This window comes from Ostrinia furnacalis, unplaced genomic scaffold, assembly GCF_004193835.3.
Source record: "Ostrinia furnacalis isolate ACB-3 unplaced genomic scaffold, ASM419383v2 OfSCF7642, whole genome shotgun sequence".
NCBI classification, from domain to species: Eukaryota; Metazoa; Arthropoda; class Insecta; order Lepidoptera; family Crambidae; genus Ostrinia; species Ostrinia furnacalis.
Genome location: NW_021137881.1, coordinates 665597 through 687768, shown reverse-complemented (window position 1 = coordinate 687768; position 22172 = coordinate 665597). Strand labels below are relative to the sequence as shown.

Genomic DNA, 22172 nt, shown 5'->3' with positions numbered 1-22172 from the left:
ATGACTTGTTCATTGATGATATTTATGGGTATTGTGCAAAGCCATAAGGGAAAAAATGTCTAAATATAAAACTGAAAAATACAGGGCTGAATTGACCCATACGGCGACTAACGTCTCATGCGGCGGGTGACTCAATATCGCAATGTGGGTTGACTCTGTAATTCTGTGATCTGCATGCGTCTACAGGCAATGATTCAATGCAGTCTTAGTCTTAACGCACCAAGTCTACCTATGGACAATATGGACTGGGGATCAGGCTTTGTGAGACTCAAACCTTCGCGCGTACTTTCAGGCTAGTTTTAGTCAAAAAATAATTATTATTGGTGACTGGAAAACCCCAAATAGGTGACCGCCGCTCATCTGACCTGACACCCTAAGAAAGTTCCAGGTAGAACCAGTATAACTAGAGAAGGGATTTCCTAACTTTTTTGAGACGCGCCCCTTTCGACAAAAAAAATATCCGCGCCCCCCATCCTCCAGTCCCGAGTATTTATTGGTCGTATCGAGCAGTCTGGAATGTATTTTCTCAGCGGTCGCAGGATTTTAATACTTACTACACAGATGGCCCGCGCCCCCCTTTAAAAGTCTTAGCGCTTCCCCCCACTTTGGGAACACCTGAACTAGAGCATCTTCCATAGGCATCTAGGCAGTTGCAATTTCCGCACTTCTTCTCTAAGCGTTCTAGAGCTCTAGGCTCGAGGCTCTAATTAGATAAGGTATGTATAGCCTTGGATATCATTCCTTTCCAAATCTATCTTGAAAAAAACTGGACTTTATTCCTGTGAAAATATTAAATGTAATTTTGAGATTGCAGACAATACTTTCGCCCGTAGGTATTTCCTCCTGTTTTAAAAATTACTCAAACTACTTTGTAAATACCAGCTTTGAATTGCCTTTCTTTGCAAATGCAAAGATATTTCCAAATGACAGTTACGGCATCAACATAATGGCCAACAAAAACGAAGTAAAAAACGAAAAAGTAAATTGCAGCTTTGATGTGGCAAGCTAGCAAAGATGTTTTGCTCAACTGGTAATGAACCTTTCACGCCGTAGTATCTCGCAATCGCAACACCAGGAAATCTAAGTCTGTAAGTGGCTGTCGGTCATGTACGTAATAAATATACCTTTAAGACCGAGAAAAAGGCTATTATCATCATGGCACTCTAATAATAATCAAATTGTCCGTGAACGTGACTCAGAAAAAGCAGGTATTCCGTTACCGATATTTTTTGCCCTGTTTTAACTAGTCTGGATGACGTAATTCTTTTGGTTCTATCCAACATGAGAGCCACGCGCCTGTTTCGTTTGCCGCAGGCGCTGTCAATAAACTTAAGGCGTACAAGGTGAGCTTGTGTTGTTTTGTTCCTCGCTTCACGGTCAAAACCGGCATATCCTCCACGTATGCGACATAATTATTTTACTAAAATCTGCACTTTGGGAAATGTTCTGGATTGTTCATTATGCGAGTGTTTCGTTTAGAGGTCAAAATCATATTGAAATTTTTAAAAACTATAGCTCGCATGATGGTTGGTGAAAGTGGCGAGCACGAGCACTCGGGCAACGGCGCGAGACGGGCGCGGGCGGGTGTGCGGCCCGACGTGGCGGAAGACCCGATCCATTGCGCGCCGGCTGCGCACACATTGATGCCGCCCGTGCTCGACGCCTTGCCAAAGTCGCGTTATGTTTTTCAAAGTGACAGTACTTTCCTAGAAACTATCATGTAACGNATCTGTTAACACCACTAGGAAACCAAACGGGCCGGAGCAGTTTCAAGACTTAGGTCGGCCACATTTCGAGTATGGGATGATGCATCTGTACTAGTATTATATTATCTGTGTTATTAGTTACTATTTTGGTACTTTATGATGTAATAAATCAATGTAAAAGCAAATCAGGTGTGCATATATTTTATGTTATTTTGAGCATAAACAAATACTGTAATATCAGGGTTTTAACTGTTGAGCAATTTATTTCTACACCGAATCCATAATGTTTTCACATTATTCCACTAAATTGCGTAAATTAAATACTTACAATTTGTCTACAATAATTAGATTATTTTAATTGACAATAAAAAAATCATGAATTAATTTCTTGTTAGTATGATGCTCGTTCACAGACATTTTGTGTTTTGGTGAGGGAGTCGGGGATTTAATTTGTACTAGAAAAAATTTTCTAATAATGTTTTTTAAATAAACTTGCCCAACTAAAAAATAAATAAATAATGAAATTTATGAATGTTGCAGGAAACTATTGATTCTTGCTGTTTAGATTTTGCCATAATACTGACATGTGTTTCTTATTTTACTTGTTACCTCATAATATTTTATCTTTTTTATCCTTAACCTAGTGGCCCGATTACTCAATTTTAAAATGATGTGCAAGAGGTTTTCTAATATGATTGAGTTGTGGGAATAATATAATTATTGTTCTTACTAAAAACATCTTCATGTTTTTTTTAACCCTTAACCACTGACGTACGTACGTGGTACGTCGGTCAAACGGTTTTTCGTTCAAAACTTCATTTTGTGCGGGAATTTTTGCGTGTCCTTTTTGGTAGTTTCCTAGTGGCCAGAGATGCGTGTGCGACGGGAGAAAATAGATGGGTAGCACGTCCCTAAGTAGGAGAGCTAGACCACCCGACGTATGTGGTACGTAACGTCAGTGTTAGTGTAACTTTTTCAATATCGCTTTTGTATGTTGGTCCATAGATAAAATTAATTGTTAGCAGTCTAATTTATTTACTTGGCCGTCTATTTATAAAAAACCTTATTTACGCCAAAAATTATTACAAATGACGAAGAAATTAGCAAAAAATCCAGTGGATGGAAATTTTTATATTAGTTGCGGTTTTCGAGGACAAACATCATGATGGTGAAGGAGCTTGTGGCTTTGGTATAGACTTCTTCTGAAGATTGTATACCATTTTTTCATATTTCCTAGCTAGTTTGAAGCACGGCAAACTCGTGACTAGGTCATCAAACAAAGAAATATTTTAGAAAATAGCCTTCCTAAATGAACTGTATTAAAAAGTGACTTAATTTGTGAATTATTGCTATTTTGATTTTTTCCTGATTAAAACTATTATTAATCTTTAATATGGCCAAAATAGAAGTTCCTAGTGTTATCGAATATTTTTGTGTTGATTTTTAAAAAATGCCTGTCTAACTTTTATTACATCTGGAGAATTTCACCAATATCATACTATTCTATTAATCTTACTATATTTTTTTACTATCTATGTTTAATATAAACATGTGTTAATAATTTAAATTCAAACTTCACCAAAGTTACACTCTATTGATTCATCAAGAGGTTTTTAAAGTTACGTACGTATGCCGTACGTACGTCAGTGTTAGTGTAACAAAATGACACGTCAGTGGTTAAGGGTTAAACATTGCATTTAAAAAAAACATCTGTTCCTGAATTTCTTTACAGATTTATATGACTAAAACTTCAATTTTATTAATCAGCTTCAACATTAGTCACACAAGATTAGATAGAATAGATAAATATGGCTTGTTCATTGATGATATTTATGAGTATTGTGCAACACCATAAGGAAAAAAAAATCTAAATATAAAACTGAAAAATACAGCTCTGAATTTGCCCATACGGCGACTAACGTCTCTCGCGGCGGGTGACTCAATATCGCAATCTGGGTAGATTCTGTAATTTTGACTTTCAAGCTGCATGCAGGTCTACAGGCAATGATTCAATGCGGTCTTAACGCACCAAGTCTACCTATGACAGTGGGGACTGAGGATTAGTCTTTATGAGACTCAAACCTTCGCGCGTGCTTTTAGACTGATGAACTTTGTCACCCCAAATTGGTGACTGCCGCTCATCTGACACCCTAAGAAAGTTTCAGGTAGAACCAGTATAACTAGTTAGGGAACCCCTACTGTTCCCTAACTTTTTTGAGACGCGCACCCTTTCGACCAAAAAAATATCCGCGTCCTCATCTCGTCATCTTTTAGCGCCTCCCCTGGGGGGGGCGCCCCCCTCTTTGGGAATCCCTTAATTAAAGCATCTCCCATAGGCATCTAGGTAGTTGCAATTTCCGTACTTCTCTAAGCGTTAAGAGCTCTAGGCTCGAGGCTCAAATTAGATAAGGTATATCCTTGGATATCATTTCAAATCTATCTTAAAAAACGGGGCTTTTATTCCTGTGAAAATATTTATGTAATTTTGAGATTGCAGACAATACTTTCGCCCGTATTTCCTTTGTCTCCTGTTTTAAAAATTACTTACACTACTTTAAAATACCAGCTTAAAATTGCCTTACTTTGCAAATGCAAAGATATTTCCAAATGACAGTTACGGCATCAACATAATGGCCAACAAAAACGAAGTAAAAAACGAAAAAGTAAATTGCAGCTTTGATGTGGCAAGCTGGCAAAGATGTTTTGCTCAACTGGTAATGAACCTTTCACGCCGTATCTCGCAATCGCAACACCAGGAAATCTAAGTCTGTAAGTGGCTGTCGGTCATGTACGTAATAAATATACCTTTAAGACCGAGAAAAAGGCTATTATCATCATGGCACTCTAATAATAATCAAATTGTCCGTGAACGTGACTCAGAAAAAGCAGGTATTCTGTTACCGATATTTTTTGCCCTGTTTTAACTAGTCTGGATGACGTAATTCTTTATTTCTGCTCTCTGTTCTTTTGGTTCTATCCAACATGAGAGCCACGCGCCTGTTTCGTTTGCCGCAGGCGCTGTCAATAAACTTAAGGCGTACAAGGTGAGCTTGTGTTGTTTTGTTCCTCGCTTCACGGTCAAAACCGGCATATCCTCCACGTATGCGACATAATTATTTTACTAAAATCTGCACTTTGGGAAATGTTCTGGATTGTTCATTATGCGAGTGTTTCGTTTAGAGGTCAAAATCATATTGAAAATATTAAAAACTATAGCTCGCATGATGGTTGGTGAAAGTGGCGAGCACGAGCACTCGGGCAACGGCGCGAGACGGGCGCGGGCGGGTGTGCGGCCCGACGTGGCGGAAGACCCGATCCATTGCGCGCCGGCTGCGCACACATTGATGCCGCCCGTGCTCGACGCCTTGCCAAAGTCGCGTTATGTTTTTCAAAGTGACAGTACTTTCCTAGAAACTATCATGTAACACTAATTGCATCTGGAGATATAAGTGATCTCATTATTGTTTTGTTTCTGATGCGAATGGGTGATGATATTGTCTCGTGCTTCGAAGAGCCTATTGTAGTGATTCCAACGCAAACATCCGAAATATGTTACATTTTCGCGGTAGACGAGGCAGATAGTGGATAGGGGTATGGCGAGCGATGGGGCGTCGAGCGGCGGCATGGAGCCAGCGAGCTTGGAGTACATGGAGGACCCTTACTTTGTGCCGCCGGACGACGAGTCAACGCCGAGCTTCGACGTGGCCGTGGACGAGTTGGACGAAGTCGAGGAGATAGCCAACTGGCCACACGATGACCCCGAGGCAGATTGGCGCGCGTTGCCCGATCTTGTGGACTCCGGATTGTGCATAGAGACAGAGTTTTACATGGACAATCGGCGCCGACGACTAAGAATATTTCGAAAAAAAATGCGAGAAGTCCGAGTAACGTTCCAAGATTTATCTAAGCCGTATCTTGCCAAAGTTTCCAGTCACACAAACTACAAGAAGTTTTTAGGTATCACTCTCGGAGGTTAGTTCCTATGAATATGATAAAACTGTTTATTTGATTTTTGCCCGAACAATGTTTTTATTTTAAACGGAAAAGATTGCCAAGATTGTACCAAACCAACCCGGTAGCGCGGCGGTCTTAATTATCATCGCCTTCCAGAAATTCCAAAAGAAGAGCTTTCAATTAATTTTACAATCCGTTGCTCATGATAACATTTTACATAAATCGAACATCCAATAAATTGTCTTTCTGGCAAAATTAAAATAAGTTATCCAGCACAATGTTTCTGACCTGTTCTCTCAAACTTGCTACAGCAATTTTGAATACATAGCCGATAATACTTTTTTTTGTCATAGCTTCTGAAGTTCTGACATCCCAACATAGCTCTATTTAAAATTTATCAGCCCATATAGGGTCCTTCTAAGGACCCTGTATGTTTAGTTGTCGTGACTCTACATAAGTCGCTCTACACGCACTGTATTATCGAAATAACCATTTTTGACATCTCTCTTAACTAATATACTTTTCATCACTTGAGGTTCATTAATAATTCAAACAATACGGTAATAAAAATACAGAAGAAAAATATTATATTCGTACAATAATGTTCGCGATGTTTTTCTGGCAGATAAGAAGTAGGTACAAAGTGTAAGCTTTTAATTTATAGTACATAGCGCAAATTACCTACGAATAATCTCGTTAACCCATTTTTAGCTAAGCTTCATTGTATTAGAAATGGGTTCCACGGGGACCTAACTCTAACCAAGGACCCTCGAATTAGCAGTCCGTTGCCGACAGTTTTAGGCGCCTTGCTATCTATGGGCTCCTTTTTTCAAAGATTTCAGAAGAATATCTGTTGTAATAAATAAAGAAATAAACAGTAAATTACCCTTTTTTAAACCGTATCATTATTCGTTTCTTCACGTAGCTTAGCTAAAGTCGGCATAACAAGGACTGGAGCTTTGAGTGAAAGCTTTTTTAAAAGGGCGCAGTCTTGCACTTTACATTCGCAAAAAATAACGGTGTCACGTCATACTGTTGTTGAAATTAATTTATTTCTGCTGTTCAAGAAACAACAAATTATATATAAGACACATGGGAATAGCGTAGTTTTAGTAGAAATGTCAGTAATCGACCAGACAAAGGATTAAACAAAGTTTTACTTGTGCTACATTTAGACTTTCAGACAATGTGAATGTACAATTACAAAATAACGCGGGCGGTGTCCTTGGCGGTAGTGACCTGCCCTCTAGGCAAAGTAACATTCCTGACCCAGAAGAGCGAAGTAGTTATGTACAAGAAAGACATAACAAAGCGATTACGAAATTGCGTCAATTTTAATTAGAGATCGTAACCAAAATACGAATACGAGCGTACAAAATAGTAGTTATAGCTGACTTCAAGTTCAACCCCTACTACATTGTCCTAGACTGTTTGATCGCACTGATCATCAAACAGTTGATTTGATGTTAGACGACTTTTTTTTTGCAAATTCCTTCATTACCTGTTGTTAGAATCCAATATTTACTTTACACTATACGTCCTCATTATGTTGTTCATTCATTAAATGTTAATATAGATCGATAAAGCCGCTGATTAACTAATACAATGAATTGCGAATTTGCGACGATAAAATTAATTAATGTTATAAATACATTAAATAACTAATAATACGAATCCAAATTATAATCACTATGAATAGAGAACGTCCGAAAGAGAGTAGAGTTAGAGTAGAATTATTGTATGATACAGAAACCCATAAGAATCAACCTCAATCGTCTTTGCTTTTGAGTAATAAAAAACTTGATGGGTACCTAAACCCAAATGTTTTTGAACTAAAATAGAGAAACACGGGTCTCAACGCGACATTTTTATATGAGTTACATAATGTACTCACGTCTTGACGTTTCGGCCGCTACGCTGCGGTCGTGGTCACAAGCAGACTCTTGTCTGCTCTTACTTGCTTGTGAGTACATTATGTAACATATAAAAATGTCGCGTTGAGACCCGTGTTTCTCTATTTTAGTTAAAATGGAACGCGAAATTTAAAATGTAATAAATATTTTTTGTTAAAGCTGAAGAAGCGATGGCAGCGACGGGCGCCGCCGGCGACGCGCAAACGCCCGACGAGCTGGTGGGGCTGACGCCCGAGCAGGCCGAGCAGCTGCGCGCCGAGTGGAGCCGCGAGCTCGCGCGCGTCGAGGACGAGATCGCCACGCTGCGCACCGTACTGCAGAGCAAGGTGAGCTAACATAAGCGAACGTCAATATTGTAATAAAATTTGTAGCATTTGGCCTCTTGATCTGGTCGACCTGATGCAGCGGCAAATGGAGCAACTCTTCACTGACTGAACCTGTAAACAATGGTTCCACCGCACACCGTCCCGTCCCGTAGAGCAAGGTAAGTTAACAAAATGGTCCTGTTTGTTCCTTAAATGACATAAAAGGAGATCTAACAAATTCCTGGCGTGTGGAGGTGTCAAGACGCCCGACTGACGCTCGCTGGTGGGGCTGATGCCCGAGCAGGCCGAGCAGCTGCGCACCGTAGTTCAGAGCAAGGTGAGCTACCGAATGAAACAGAAGGAGATCTTACAACTCCCCGCTATGTGGAGCTGCCAACTGGCCCGCGTCAAGACACCCGACGAGCTGGTGGGGCTGACGCCCGAGCAGCTGCGCGCCGAGTGGAGCCGCGAGCTCGCGCGCGTCGAGGACTAGATCGCCACGCTGCGCACCGTACTGCAGAGCAAGGTGAGCTACCGAATGAAACAGAAGGAGATCTTACAACTCCCCGCTATGTGGAGCTGCCAACTGGCCCGCGTCAAGACACCCGACGAGCTGGTGGGGCTGACGCCCGAGCAGCTGCGCGCCGAGTGGAGCCGCGAGCTCGCTCGCGTCGAGGACGAGATCGCCGCGCTGCGCACCGTACTGCAGAGCAAGGTGAGCTACCGAATGAAACAGAAGGAGATCTTACAACTTCCCGCTATGTGGAGCTGCCAACTCGCCCGCGTCAAGACACCCGAAAAGCTGGTGAGATTGACGCTCGAGCAGATGGAGCAGCCGCGCGTCGAGGACGAGATCGCCACGCTGCGCACCGTACTGCAGAGCAAGGTGAGCTAACAAAACATTCCTCAAACTGAGGCAAAAGGCCGCCCGAGACACCCGACGAGGTGGTCTGGAGTTGGAACTGGCTGACGCCCGAGCAACTGCGCGCCGAATGGTGCCGCGAGCTCGCCCGCGTCGCGAGGACGAGATCGCCACGGCCCCGCTAACCGTACTGCAGAGCAAGGAGAACTAAAGCCTGGTCCGTGAGCACGTACATTGGACCAAATTCTACGTGCTCACGGACCAGGTTTAGCATATTCTAGTCCTTTAGATCTCTTTCCCTAGTCGACCTAATGGACTGGCAGGTGAAAAAGTTCGGCCAAACCAACGCGATCAGCCGGCGTGCAGCAATGGCGATCAATGCATTTAAGTCTGGTCGCCATCGCTGCACGCCGGCTGATCGCGGTTGATCGCGTTGGTTTGGCCGAACCTAAACAACTGCGCGCCGAGTGGAGCCGCGAGCTCGCTCGCGTCGAGGACGAGATCGCCGCGCTGCGCACCGTACTGCAGAGCAAGGTGAGCTACCGAATGAAACAGAAGGAGATCTTACAACTTCCCGCTATGTTGAGCTGCCAACTGGGCCGCGTCAAGACACCCGAAGAGCTGGTGAGATTGACGCTCGAGCAGGTGGAGAAGCCGTGCGTCGAGGACGAGATCGCCACGCTGCACACCGTACTGCAGAGCAAGGTGAGCTAACATAAACGAACGTCAATATGCCTTTGGTCCCTTGATCTGGTCGACCTAATGCAGCGGCAAATGGAGCAACTCTTCACTGACTGAACCTGTAAACAATGGCTCCGCCGCACACCGTTTGTTTTGTTCCTTAAATGACACAAAATCCACGCTGCGCACCGTACTGCAGAGCAAGGTGAGCTAACAAAACATTCCTCAAACTGAGGCAAAAGGAGATCTAACAATTTCTTGCTGTGTGGAGGTGATAACTCGCCTGCAAGTGGAAGTACCAATACGCTCGCGTATAGGACGAGATTGCCACGCTGCGCACCGTACTGCAGAGCAAGGTGAGCTAACATAAGCAAACGTCAATATTGTAGCCTTTGGTCCCTTTATCTGGTTGACCTGATGCAGCGGCAAATGGAGAAACTTCACTGACTGAACCTGTAAACAATTGCCCCACCGCACACCGTCCCGCAAAGCAAGGTAAGTTAACAAAATGGTCATTTTTGTTCCTTAAAATTTAAGGCTAAATGACACAAAAGAACATCTAACAAATTCCTGCCGTGTGGAGGTGTCAACTCGCCCGTGTGTCGAAGAGTACACTATTCAACACTTCAAAGCCTTCAAGGCTGATTTGGATCCTCGGTGTCACGCCATGAGGAATAGTGTCCTCAAGGGAAACAGACAATAACAACAAATTCAAAGCTAATTTGAATTCATACAAATTGAACGCCGCGCTATCTCTACAAAAAATCGCCCGGAACATCATAATACAAGCTTCAAGTATATGAATAATTAGTGTTGTCGGGCGAATACAATACATAAATATGTAAAGAACAATCTACAAATGTACTCAATTTTTTACAACGTAATTTCCCAGTTAATTATCCCCTTGTCAGTGAAAGCCCAGTATATATTCGCAATTCGCATTTTTTGTCTATTGATAATTTGATAGTATTGTGTATGAATTTTATTCCTTGTTATATTCTTTCTTAAATTATTTTGTTTGTTTTTCGGCAGATTCGTCAAAGTTCCGAACTCAAACGAAAACTTGGCATTACAGTGTGGAAAGAAATTACTGAAGATGTTAATCAGGGTTTGAAAAATGTTAAGGAAAGCCAAGTGTAAGTATACATATTTGGATTTGTATTGAAAATGTATTATAAGACTTATAATATAGTACCATATTTATGTTAAGTATTATTAGATTCTCTAGATTTAGAGGATTAGAAATATTTAGGCCAGGTGTTGGTGCAATGTGTGTCGCTTTCTTGCATCGATTTTGCTTGCGCTTGGTAAAAAGATCATAGAATGGTGGCGTGCAATTTTAGTTTCTTTTCATTTCACTTTTGATTTGTAGCTATCAGTCGATAGAAACACGCGTGGCCACACTTACACAGGCTGTGACAGAATCACCAATGTAAGTAAAGTTGACATTGTGGAGGTCTTAACACTTTGCACATAATGCCTTTGTTTTAGAAATTAACAAAGCCAGTTTAGTAAGTTACGGTTGCGGTCAGAAAATATTTATATACCACCTTGAGCATGCATGCATTTGTATCACAAGGTCGATATGCTAGTTATAAATATGATTCGCATGTGTTAAACATGATATAAACAAATGAGTTTTACCATTTAAAAGTCATTATTTTTTTTCCTAGTTTTTTGTTATAATAAATATCTAACAACAGAAATATGACAATTTCACAATTCATAACCTAGTATTATAAATATTTTAATAATGAAAAATATTTTCTGACTGCGACTATGTCGGTAATTTCATAATTTTGAGATTTTAAGTTTTATCAAAAGTTTATCCAAGATTTGTTTATTTTGTTGACGTGATCAAGATAAGATATGAAGAGATTAAGTATTGTGCATACCGGCACAAAATGCAACATGCCTATCTAAATTATCAAAAGTCCACTAAAGGTTCCATGCTTGACTTAAAACGGAATGCTGAGTTTTCTGCATGGTAGTTCACATAATATCCTGTAGTACTGCAAAATTGCCGTTTGGATAGAATACCACATTTATTTTATACAACTAATACCATACTTCGCTTCAACTGCAAAGACATTTTGATGCCGTTGTGTTAGTGATGGTTGACGAGTTAAAAATGTTTGTAAACTAATAAGGAAAAGGAATTATTAATGGCTATAAAATATTTTAAACCCAAAATAGAAGAAAAAAAACAACAATAAAAACAAAATTAAAATTAGTCTTCTCAGTCGGTACACTCTTGTCAGAGTGGTCGTGGTCATCATTTTGAATCACTATTCAGAGTGATGTTCCTCGTAATACGGCGCCATTCCACGCGGACTGCAGATTTCCGGATTAAAATTAGTAGTTACAGATATAATGCGTAACTGAGTCGGTGCCTGGGCATAGAAATCTGAAGGAGATATGAAGTCTCGCTGCCGTTTGACGTCACTAAAATACTCTTTCGTGCTGCTCCCATGCCTTAAGCATTGAGCCATTGACTCGGTTACGCACTATACCTTAGTTTATTCTATGTCACTTCTTGAAAATAACTGTTGACAAAAATACTTTTCGCCATCCAGATACCAAAAAACTGAATCTGTGATAAAATCGACGGCGGAGAAGACGACCTCGATACTGGGCGGCATCACGGCCGGCGTGTCGCACAAGCTCGGCCAGATGCGCAACTCCGACTCCTTCCGCTCCATCGAGGAGCGCGTCGGCTCCGCTTATGAAAACGTTAAGGTGAGCTGCGTTTTGTGTTTACTGAAAACGCTATTTGAGCGAAAAAATAGTGAGGGAAACCGTCGGGCAATCGTGTCAAGTTTCTATCTGTTCGTCATGATACGGTTACACCACCAACTAGTGCTAAGAACGTGCCATAGTTTGTCGTAATTGCCATAGACAGTTTTCAAAAGAGCTATGATACGAATCTCGCGATGTAAACGTTTTACATAGACCAGTCCAAAACGCATCGTGTGATGTTTTTTCGCTCAATGAAAGTTTTATGTCTTCGAGCGTAACACATACACAAAGCATGATCTTCATTATTGTAAATTGTCACTAAAAAGGATATTTTATTATTTGCCTGCCAATCTGGAAATCATTTGGTAGGCCAGGCCTATCTTCAGCAGTGGCTGAAATTAAGATGACGATGATGAATGTGCCCGGCACACGAAACTTTCCCTATTTTAAGTTTGCATTTAGCATGTAACCAATGTTATTGTTCTTAAACTCATCATCATCTCAGTCATTGGACGTCCACTGCTGAACATAGGCCATCCCGAATGGTTTCCATGTTGCCCGGTTGGTAGCGGCCTGCGTCTAGCGCCTTCCTGCTACCTTTATGATGTCGTCGGTCCCATTTTCTTAATTTAGTTAGTGGTAAAGGCTTCCACAGACCAAACGCGGGTCAGAAGCAGTGCAGGTCAGTTACAGCGCGGCTGAGGCACACTGAAAGCAGCGCAGTTTCAAAGCAGTTGCAACGCGGGCGGTTGTCAAAAATTTAAATATTCGAAAACCGCTTTCAACGCGCTGCTACCGCCCTGCGTCCGGTGTGTCATGCTAATATGGCCGCCATAGTAATACAACAGCGCGGGCCCGCGTTCGCGCCGCCTCGTTTGTCGTTCGGCAGTTGCAGTGCGGCGCGGTTTCTTGTATTACAACCTGCGCGGGCCCGCATTCAAACTGCGCTGCTACTGCCCCGCGTTTGGTCTGCCCAAGCCTTAAATAAACATTGCTAAAAGACCTCAGATCTCGTTCTTACCTTTCATTTTATCGTGTCCGCAGGGTAAAGTAGCCTCGCGGTCCAACTCGACACAGAGCTTCGACGAGGCGCTCCGCGACGCAAGCCGCGCGGCCAGCGGCGCCACCTCGCCCACCATCCCCGAGAACAAGCCGCTGCCCTAGGCCGCGCGCACGCAGGGACGGGACGTTACACGAGCAACGAGCAACTGAAATAACGCAAAACTTGAATCAATTTGATTTACAGTACTTTTTAACAGACTTCAAAAAAGGAGTTTCACAATGAGGGTTTTCGCGATTGAAAAATGCGCCAGATGGCAATACGTAGACGCGAGGTCCAAATGCTGCATGATTGGTTATTATTGACATTGACAGATATGTCAAAATCCACTAATCACGCAGCATTTGGACCTCCCGTCTACGTATTGCCATCTGGAGGATTTTTCAATCGCGAAAACCCTCATTGGAGTATGTTTTTTTGAACATACGTAATTTTTTTTTCTATCATGCCGTGTCTAAAAGTTCGGTTCAGTAATTTAAACAAAAATGTATAGTCTTATGTGCTGACGACTGTAAGCTCCAGTTATAGCAATGTGTGCTTGCGTTATTTGAGGCATGATCAAAGAGAATAGAAAAATATTCACTATTTAAACCGTCATATGTATATTGTATGTATGTATATAGTTAATAATAAATGTATCTGAGCTTTTGCGATATTTCAGCTACACGTTGTATACTTACAGTTTCATTTATCCGACAGCTGTATTTGTCGAAATAACCCCTTCTAGAACTGTATCGCGACTGTGTATCGATGTTAGGTATTAACTTATGTTGTTTGGGGTTACGCGACAGCTCTTGTCTTTAGACAATAAATATCAGAACTCATCTAAAATCACTTTAATTATCAAGAAATTAACTTATTATTATTTTTAGACTTTTGAGTGCATTCCCAAAAGACAAAATTGTATATTTCTGTTGTTAGGGGAAGAAAGGGTAGAAATATGTGTCGTCTGTTGAAATGATATGATTGGCGGTCAAGGAAAGGTACAATATACAAACTTCATTCGTTGTTATATAAATTAATATAATTGTGTTGAAGATGAAAGCCTCCTTTACTACAATTTAAATCTACTGTGGCGTGGTTGCACTATAAAAGTTTTCAATTTTGCAACGCTTCATGTTTTTACTTTTTCACAAATGTTCGTCTGAATAAGCATTCCAAAATTATTTTTCACACTAGCTAGACGGTTTGTATTATGAAGTGGCACTTAAGTCTGACTAAAAATTGTCATTCTTTTTCACTGCGTTGTTCAAAACGGAATACTCCTGATAAATCAATCAACAGGACCGCTATCCTGTATAAGTTAAAGGAGAAAAATAAATGCTGTTAAACAATTCCTTGAATGTGTATAAATTGGGCTCTCTGTCACAGTCATGGTGAATAGAGCAGAAGTAACATTGCAGACAAAGGTCCATCACTTTTATATTAATATTACACATGTTGTAACCTTGTTGTGTAGCAAAATGTGTGTGTATAAGACACTATAACTTGCCGATGCCTGTTAGGTCCATGGAAAAATGATATTTTTATAAGATGCTTAGCTTTCCTTTACTTGATAAATGTTTTCACTATTTACATTAATTACCTTTGAAGATGGTAAATAAATTTATGTATTAAAATGTTTGTATTATTCATACTTTCTTTACNTCATGTGGGTTTTTACCCGGGTGGAAACCCATCTCTAGACACGCATCCATCTGAAGTTAGCTTAACTCCCATTCCCTTATAAAACAAAAACTTTACCATCAGGGTATAGATTTTTGTAGCAAAACTAACCTATTACACTAAAATCAATCCAACAAATCTTACTTTCGTATAAAACGGTAGATGTACCTATACCGAATCATTCTTTCCACTTGACACCACTCTAGTGATGTCTAGAACTAATAGTCTAGAAACGCGTTTTTGACAAACAGTGCCCCGATTACGCTTAATTTTTAACATCATCAATACAGAAGCGCGTCTGTATTGGAGACGTTTAAAAATTTGCGTAATCGGGGCCCAGCTCCCAATTCATTATTTTAAGTTATCTTTTATAGGTTCATTATATAAGTATAGTAAGCGCCCCCTACTGCGGTACCTACCTATAAGGCACTACGACATTTTATTTAAAAATAACGAAGCATGATATCAGTATGAAAGCTTTTGTATGGTGAACTTTAGTCTTTGGACAGTAACTACAATTTGAACTTTATTTAATATTAATTATTTTGTGGACCTCTTGTTTGGACCCTGTTTCGTGATAAAATTTTGCTCTGTTTCCCTATTTCGGGATAAGTTTTTATACATCGAGTTAGGATATTTTATTATTGGTTACGGGACTATTCCCACCACTGCAACTCTTGTGTAGGATCTACAGCTTTACCGCCACAAAAACTCAACCAATGAAGGTCATGTTTGTCCCGGGGGAAAGTTAAACTGTCATGGGACCCGCAACGAAATTAATCAGAAGAACAGGAGGAGTTCGAAATTAAGGTTCATACCATATCAACAACTAAGCAACTTTGGTGAGTTGTTCTGATTACGCCCGGGATGGATGCTATTACACAAAATGTATGGATTTTACGCTAGTAGGTAAAAATCTATTTTTTTGTATGTAACATCACTAATAAGGAATGATTGTACCGAATTCAAATACATTGCATTTTACAAGCATTTTAGTTTTTTTACCTTTTAAAGTAGTTTTGTTGCTAAATCCCGTTATTGAGATAAAGCATTTTTGTATTTATATCACAGAACAAAATGTTCTATTTTTTTACTATTGGCTAAACAGACTAACAAAAGAGACTAAAGTAAATAAAAACACGCTGTACTCAAAGCTCATGTAGATTTATTGAGAACAAACAAATGATTGCTTTAGATTTGAGATACTTCCTTGTCAAAAAATAAAAAATAGCTGGTGGTGCCTCAATACTTACATTTTATTGCAGAACTTAAAAAGTAGGTACTTTTTAAGTTCGGTCCCGGGTTCGATTCCCGGCCGGGCAGAAATTGAAATGATGAATTTTAATTTCTGTGACGGGTCTGGGTGTGACTATGTATAATATTTATGTATTTAAAAAAAAAAGTATATAAGTAGTAAGTATATCCGTTAAGCTAGCACCCATAACACAAGCATTAAGTTGCTTACTTTGGGGCTAGCTGGCGCTGTGTAAAATTGTCCAAAGATTTATTTATTTTTTGTGCAATGTAGTATGTATGTAGTATGTGTCAGTCTAAAATTCATTTTGATCGAATCTTATTACTGGTATTTATATCCAAATTAATCCAACATTAAAAATTAAACTAATACTTTTAAGTGAAAAAAGAAAACCTAAATAGGGTTAAAAATATAACTAAATACTTATTTTATTTTCAAAGATGTATTTTGCAGAATCTAGTTTTACAAGAATATAATTAATGTTGAACATTTACAGGCTCAATATCATTCACAGGATTGTATGAGGCGGATTAATATTTCTATAGTCTTATTACTCCTAGTAGACAACAACATGTGTGATACATACAGATTTATTTAATATAACATTAAACAATTCAATGAAATGGGAATCTTAGCATACGACGGAATCAAATCAAGAGAGAACAGGACAGAGGAAACAAATTGGCCTGAGATATTTTTTGCGAGTTCTAAATTAAAACTAAAATATACACTACAATCAACTTGGATAATTTTGAACATAAAACAATTAATATAGGTACACACATTTCCAAATCAATGGGAGTAATACATGGGGCAATATAATCAGCCCCTGCACGTAATTGAAATGGCTACAGTTTAAAAAAAAAGTTTAATTATTTCTATGAAAGGTCGTGGGTTCATACCCCACTTGGCTCTTGAGTAGGTAAGCAGTTTTCTTTGAGATTCAATAAGTAAACATTAAAGTGATTATTCACTGTTCAAAGTTACCCGAGTTAATCTGTTGCAAAGGTGAGTGAGCTTTATTTGTGTGTGTACGTGTACATGCACATAACAATAGTGTAATGTCTATCAAAACTTTTGAGAAACGAACAGTAACGAGCCACCACACATGTAAAGCTCACTCGCCTTCGTGAGTTGTACAAAGGAACTATCGAATAGAATAGAATAGAAAACGTTTTATTTGTAAGAAAGGTATACAAGCAAGCAAGACATAAATACAAACAGAGAGAAATATACAAGTAGACAACTAACTACTTGTGCCCCTCTGACAAAAAGGTACACGCTCAGCGATCGGGTAAACGTTCGTTTGCCTGTCTTGAAGTAAGTCATAGTAAGTAATGTAAGTATGCATGTAAAGCAATAATAATAATTATAAAGTGCATAAGCATAGCATTTCCATATAATTATGAACTATTACTAACACAAAAAGCAATGAAATGGAAAGAATTATCTCTACTAGCACAGAACAGTCGTATTCAGAAATATCTAAAGTCAAAGGGCTCAAAATATCTTAACAATTAAGGCACCCAAATGGGATTAGTATTGCATGTTTATGAGTGAAGGTATTGAATACTTTACTGCCACTGTAAATATACAGTGTGAGTCACGATAAAGTGCACATATGAAAATAGGTGAAACTAGACCTATGTTTATCGACAAAAAAGAGGTCAAAATTTTTTGAGATTTTTTTTTAATTTTTCATAGTATTTTTTTTTTCTTCCAATTACTTCTTGTAAAGAAAACGTAATAACTTTTAAACTAAGATGTATATCCTGATAAAATAAAAACAGTAATAATGCTAAATAACAGGCGATAGGTAAGTACTAAAAAATACCTAAAATACCCTGTGCACTTTATCGTGACTCACACTGTATTTCCAATTTCTTTTAAGATATTTTTAAGATGATGTTGATGATGATAAACAAGCAGAATGCAAAAAACCCAAACAGAAAAATACACGAGTTATAGTTGACTCCACAATGTTAAGAAATACAACCCGGTCGAGTTAACTGCGCACCTTAAAGCCGTGACGTCACTTCGACACTGGTAACGCGGGGAAGTGTGCGAGGGAGTCGCATTCCAGCGAGGTGCGCAGTTAGCTCGATCGGGTTGTACAGTCGCGGACTGAAAAGGTTCGTCACCTTAGTGTCGGTTTTCGCTTGCACTAGGTACTGTAAGAGTCAAACCTGCCAACATAAAAGTGCAAGAAACAGTGCTGCTAACATTTAAATAAATATGACGTTTGCTAACGAATAAGGTTTTGCTTGTTTATTTTTCTATCCCATCAGTGCAATGCAATGATGACATTGACCAATTGACAATAGTTTTTTTTTATTTAATAGAAATAATAATGACAGGTTGAACCAACAAGAAGGTTTTAGTTTATCAATCATAATAATCTTCTTGACAAGATAAATCGTCAAACAACTTTGATCTGAATAATTTTGAACTTTACTGACGAACAGTTAAAGATTATTTTCTCTAACTCGAGATTATTCTGTAACATAGTTTCAAAAGGTAATAATGTGCTCGCGATTCGTTGAAGGAATCAATTTGAAAACTGACGAACCTTTTCATTCCGTGACTGTACATCGATTACTCGCAACTCAGATACATAATGTAGGTAAAGCAAGTGCGAACATTTTAATCGAAAGCGAATTCATGTTAAGCTATTCCTAGAGTTGAATCTTCATTTGATAACATACTTAGCTTTTACTTTGCTGTGTTTACTTGTACAACACTGGGTTAATAGTGCAGAGAGAGAAGCACAGAGAAGCGTTTCTGATGAAAAGGGATAGCCAATCTACAATTTGTTAATCGTAATTAAAATATTGTTAATAACTCACCAATTCAACACTAAGTACCTAATCCAAGTTAGAAATAATCTCAGATCAATCTTAGCAAAGATGTAATTTAAACTTAAAACGAGTAAGGTAAGGTTTAAACGTGGACCAAAATTGTTTAACGAGGCTAGTTTAAACTTAGATAAGAAAGAAAATAAAACTACAAAGGTAGGGAAACGTTTTGGTGTTACACTTCTTTTATTTGCGTTAAATTTAATAAATGTTTATTACATTAATAATTCACTGAATACGATGGACTAAAGACTCACAATCGACTAAGTTACAGCCTATAATTAAAGCGCGATCCAGTTTGTAGACAGACAAATTTGGTGGAGCCGACATAATAAGCTTAATTTTAAGTAAATTACACTAGAATGCAAAGGCCACGGATATTTTACATCGGAGTTATTTTGTCTACATCTACTATCCCTTGCATGAACTTACGAAACATTGATTGATAAATATTAATAAACATAGAATAAACGTTATAATAAGAAATTGTATATGAATTTGTGTTATTCATTACGGGTCAATTGTAATCTTTAACTAGTCAACTGTGGCTAATACCGGCTTCTGGTATAAAACCGGTAATATAGAAAAAATCCGCCAAAGTTGAGAGATAAAAAATAGTTATTGCAAGTGATTAATTATTATAGAAACGTGATTACTTTGATGAGAATTTATAAATACAAGATAAAAAATCGTAATAGTAAACACTACTTACTAATTTATTGTTGGTAATCACAACATATTAGCATTATTAAAAAAATAATGTTTATTAAAATATTGCATGAAATAATATTAATTGACCCGTCCGCGTTTTCCAGTTGAAAGGGCTAAATGGGATGTATTTGAGAAAGGAATAGATGGTTATTAGGTATATAATATTACAATATAGCAAATAGTGTTTAAGGAGTAGATAACGATCTCTATGTTTGTACAAATAAGATCTGCACATTTACAAAACCCTCCGTTTTATAAACTAGTAATTAGAACTAAATTATAACATAAAAATGTAAAGGTCCTTTAAAAGTACCTACAAGTGACGCGNGTGACGCCAAACGGCGGTATTCCCTCACAGACTCAATGGAGAAACCTTTTACATATCTCAACAACTGGTGGTACAAACTTTAATATTATGCCACCGGTGAATAGTTAAAATCGTGTATATTTTACGATAACATGCCACACGCATTATAAAGGAAATTCTTCTTTTCAAATGAATCTGTGATTATCACCCATTGTTACCCGACGCTTATTTGAATTATTCAATAAATTCTTAGCATAGTTAAAGTAAATAACATTAAATAGATTAATTAATTTACGAAATAAAAATAAAATCTTTGATTGCTCATAATTATATTTTCATTACATGAAGTTCGAGTTTCATCTAAAATAACCCACCACTATGTATCTACATTGTATTTNAAAGTAGTCATGACTATGTTCTTTCTGCGGCGCCGGCTTATCCTTGAATTTTGGGACACGTTGTATATCAAATGAAGGTAAATCCAAACTAAATATTAAATTTTTGGGAGAATGCGTGATTTAAATACTGAAATGAATAAACAGGATCATTTATTTCAATAGTAGTGCCATAATAAAAACAAACTGCCTTTTAATTCATGAAAATAAGACTATAAACACTTTTTATTAAATATCTCCGAACAGGGTAGAGTGGATTTATCCGAGTTTGAAGTTAAGCGACACAATTTAAGGCAGTTCTTACTTTTACAAAAATTGAGCTCATCATTCTGCAACATATTTTTGCGTTAGCCGTTGATTTATGATTGAGTTAGCCTTCCATTCCCATCCCATGAACTTTACTATAAATAAATTAATATTTTATCCCTTTTTCAGGGGAGAACAAAAAGTGGGGAGGGGGGCACACGCACGTAACGCCTATTTCATATTTCATACACAATTATTTTTCTCACAAATTGAGCCCTATAATGTTACTCGCAAACCCTGCACGAAGAAATTTTGAAACTATTTTACTTTATACTATATTAAACCTCACTTGTGGCTTCTACACAATTAAAGCAATTTGTGTGCAACACAGAAATGATTTTACACAACACATACTCTACATACATTAAAAGCAATGAATTAGGTATATGTGTATAATGTAGAACAAAATACAAAACGAAAGTTTTAAAAACTTAAATAATTATTATTAACACTAAAATGATAATTCATTTAATGAAGCTCAAACATATCTGACAGTTTTTTTTTATAATTTTAATAATTAATTCGACCGCTTAGTGACTTGAATAGAGCTAACAAGCATTTTAAAAATAATAAAATTGTTCGAGCTTCCACTAATACGACAATAATATTACGAAATATAAGACAAACAAATATAAACTTAATAACTAAAAGGCGGTAAACAACCGTATTTTTGGCCTCAAGGATGTCTGCAGTTTGAACCTTACTTGTATAAAATGGACTAAACACTCTAATTATTGCAAAACTTATTATTTAGTTTTAGTGATTCACCTCATAAATCTATCAACTACAAATATAACAATGTGGAATTGATTTATTGTGTATGGTTTGTTTTTAGGGGACCCATTAAAGAATGAAGCATTTAATTAGCGCCAGCGACGTTACATTGACACAAGACCGCACATACACAATAACGATTATCAAAAAGTTACGCGAACCCAACTCATGCTTTTCACATTGTTTGTTTTGTGCTGATTTAATTCATTATTGCCTCCCAAATGTATGTACGATCTCCAGTACACTGATAACAAACACACCTCTATTATCTACTAATATATGAAATATGTATTTAAAGTATGTTTACATATATCTACTAAGAAAAGGATTTAATTCTTGCGTTAAGTTAGATAGTCACATTGACACCAATTCTTATCTACTGTCTTAATTTTCTTAACTAGCCGGTTAAAAAACAAGAGTTCCTCATAAAAATCCGTTAAAATAGTCAATTTTGCCGTAAACAGTCCTTTTTAAAAAATATATTTTTATGTTTATGGTGCCATTGACTCTGTTTACGGATAAATCGAGAGTTTGAATTTAACAGACTTGATGAACCCAGGCCTAAGTAGTCATTAAAAATTACATTTAAAACCGTCAAAATGTAAAAAAATACCTTGACACGATGGATATAATACGATTATAGTGATTGAATATTTTCAGATTGCCTAAGATATTTTAAATGGT

At 38.1% G+C, this 22172-nt stretch overlaps 1 protein-coding gene across 2 annotated transcripts; it reads left to right on the top strand.

Moving 5' to 3' along the window:
* The first annotated feature begins 4960 nt into the window (after positions 1 to 4960).
* On the top strand, positions 4961 to 13460 carry LOC114365773 (tumor protein D54). 2 transcript variants are annotated; one of them, XM_028322438.1, is made up of 6 exons: positions 4961 to 5678; positions 7733 to 7899; positions 10454 to 10557; positions 10794 to 10853; positions 11998 to 12160; positions 13205 to 13460. In XM_028322438.1, exons 1-6 carry the CDS (start codon positions 5300 to 5302, stop codon positions 13322 to 13324), a joined length of 993 nt encoding a protein of 330 aa, XP_028178239.1. In that variant the 5' UTR covers positions 4961 to 5299; the 3' UTR covers positions 13325 to 13460. The 2 variants fall into 2 exon arrangements, with proteins under 2 accessions (XP_028178239.1, XP_028178240.1); XM_028322439.1 differs by lacking the exon at positions 10794 to 10853 and having other exon boundaries at positions 4966 to 5678; positions 13205 to 13457.
* The last annotated feature ends 8712 nt before the right edge of the window (positions 13461 to 22172 follow it).

Excerpts from the sequence above, each read along its gene's own strand:
- LOC114365773 (XM_028322438.1), top strand. The coding sequence starts at position 5,300 with ATGGCGAGCGATGGGGCGTCGAGCGGCGGCATGGAGCCAGCGAGCTTG. Across the intron at positions 5,679-7,732 it reads TTTAGGTATCACTCTCGGAG|CTGAAGAAGCGATGGCAGCG; the intron begins GTTAGTTCCTAT and ends TTTTTGTTAAAG. Across the intron at positions 7,900-10,453 it reads GCACCGTACTGCAGAGCAAG|ATTCGTCAAAGTTCCGAACT; the intron begins GTGAGCTAACAT and ends GTTTTTCGGCAG.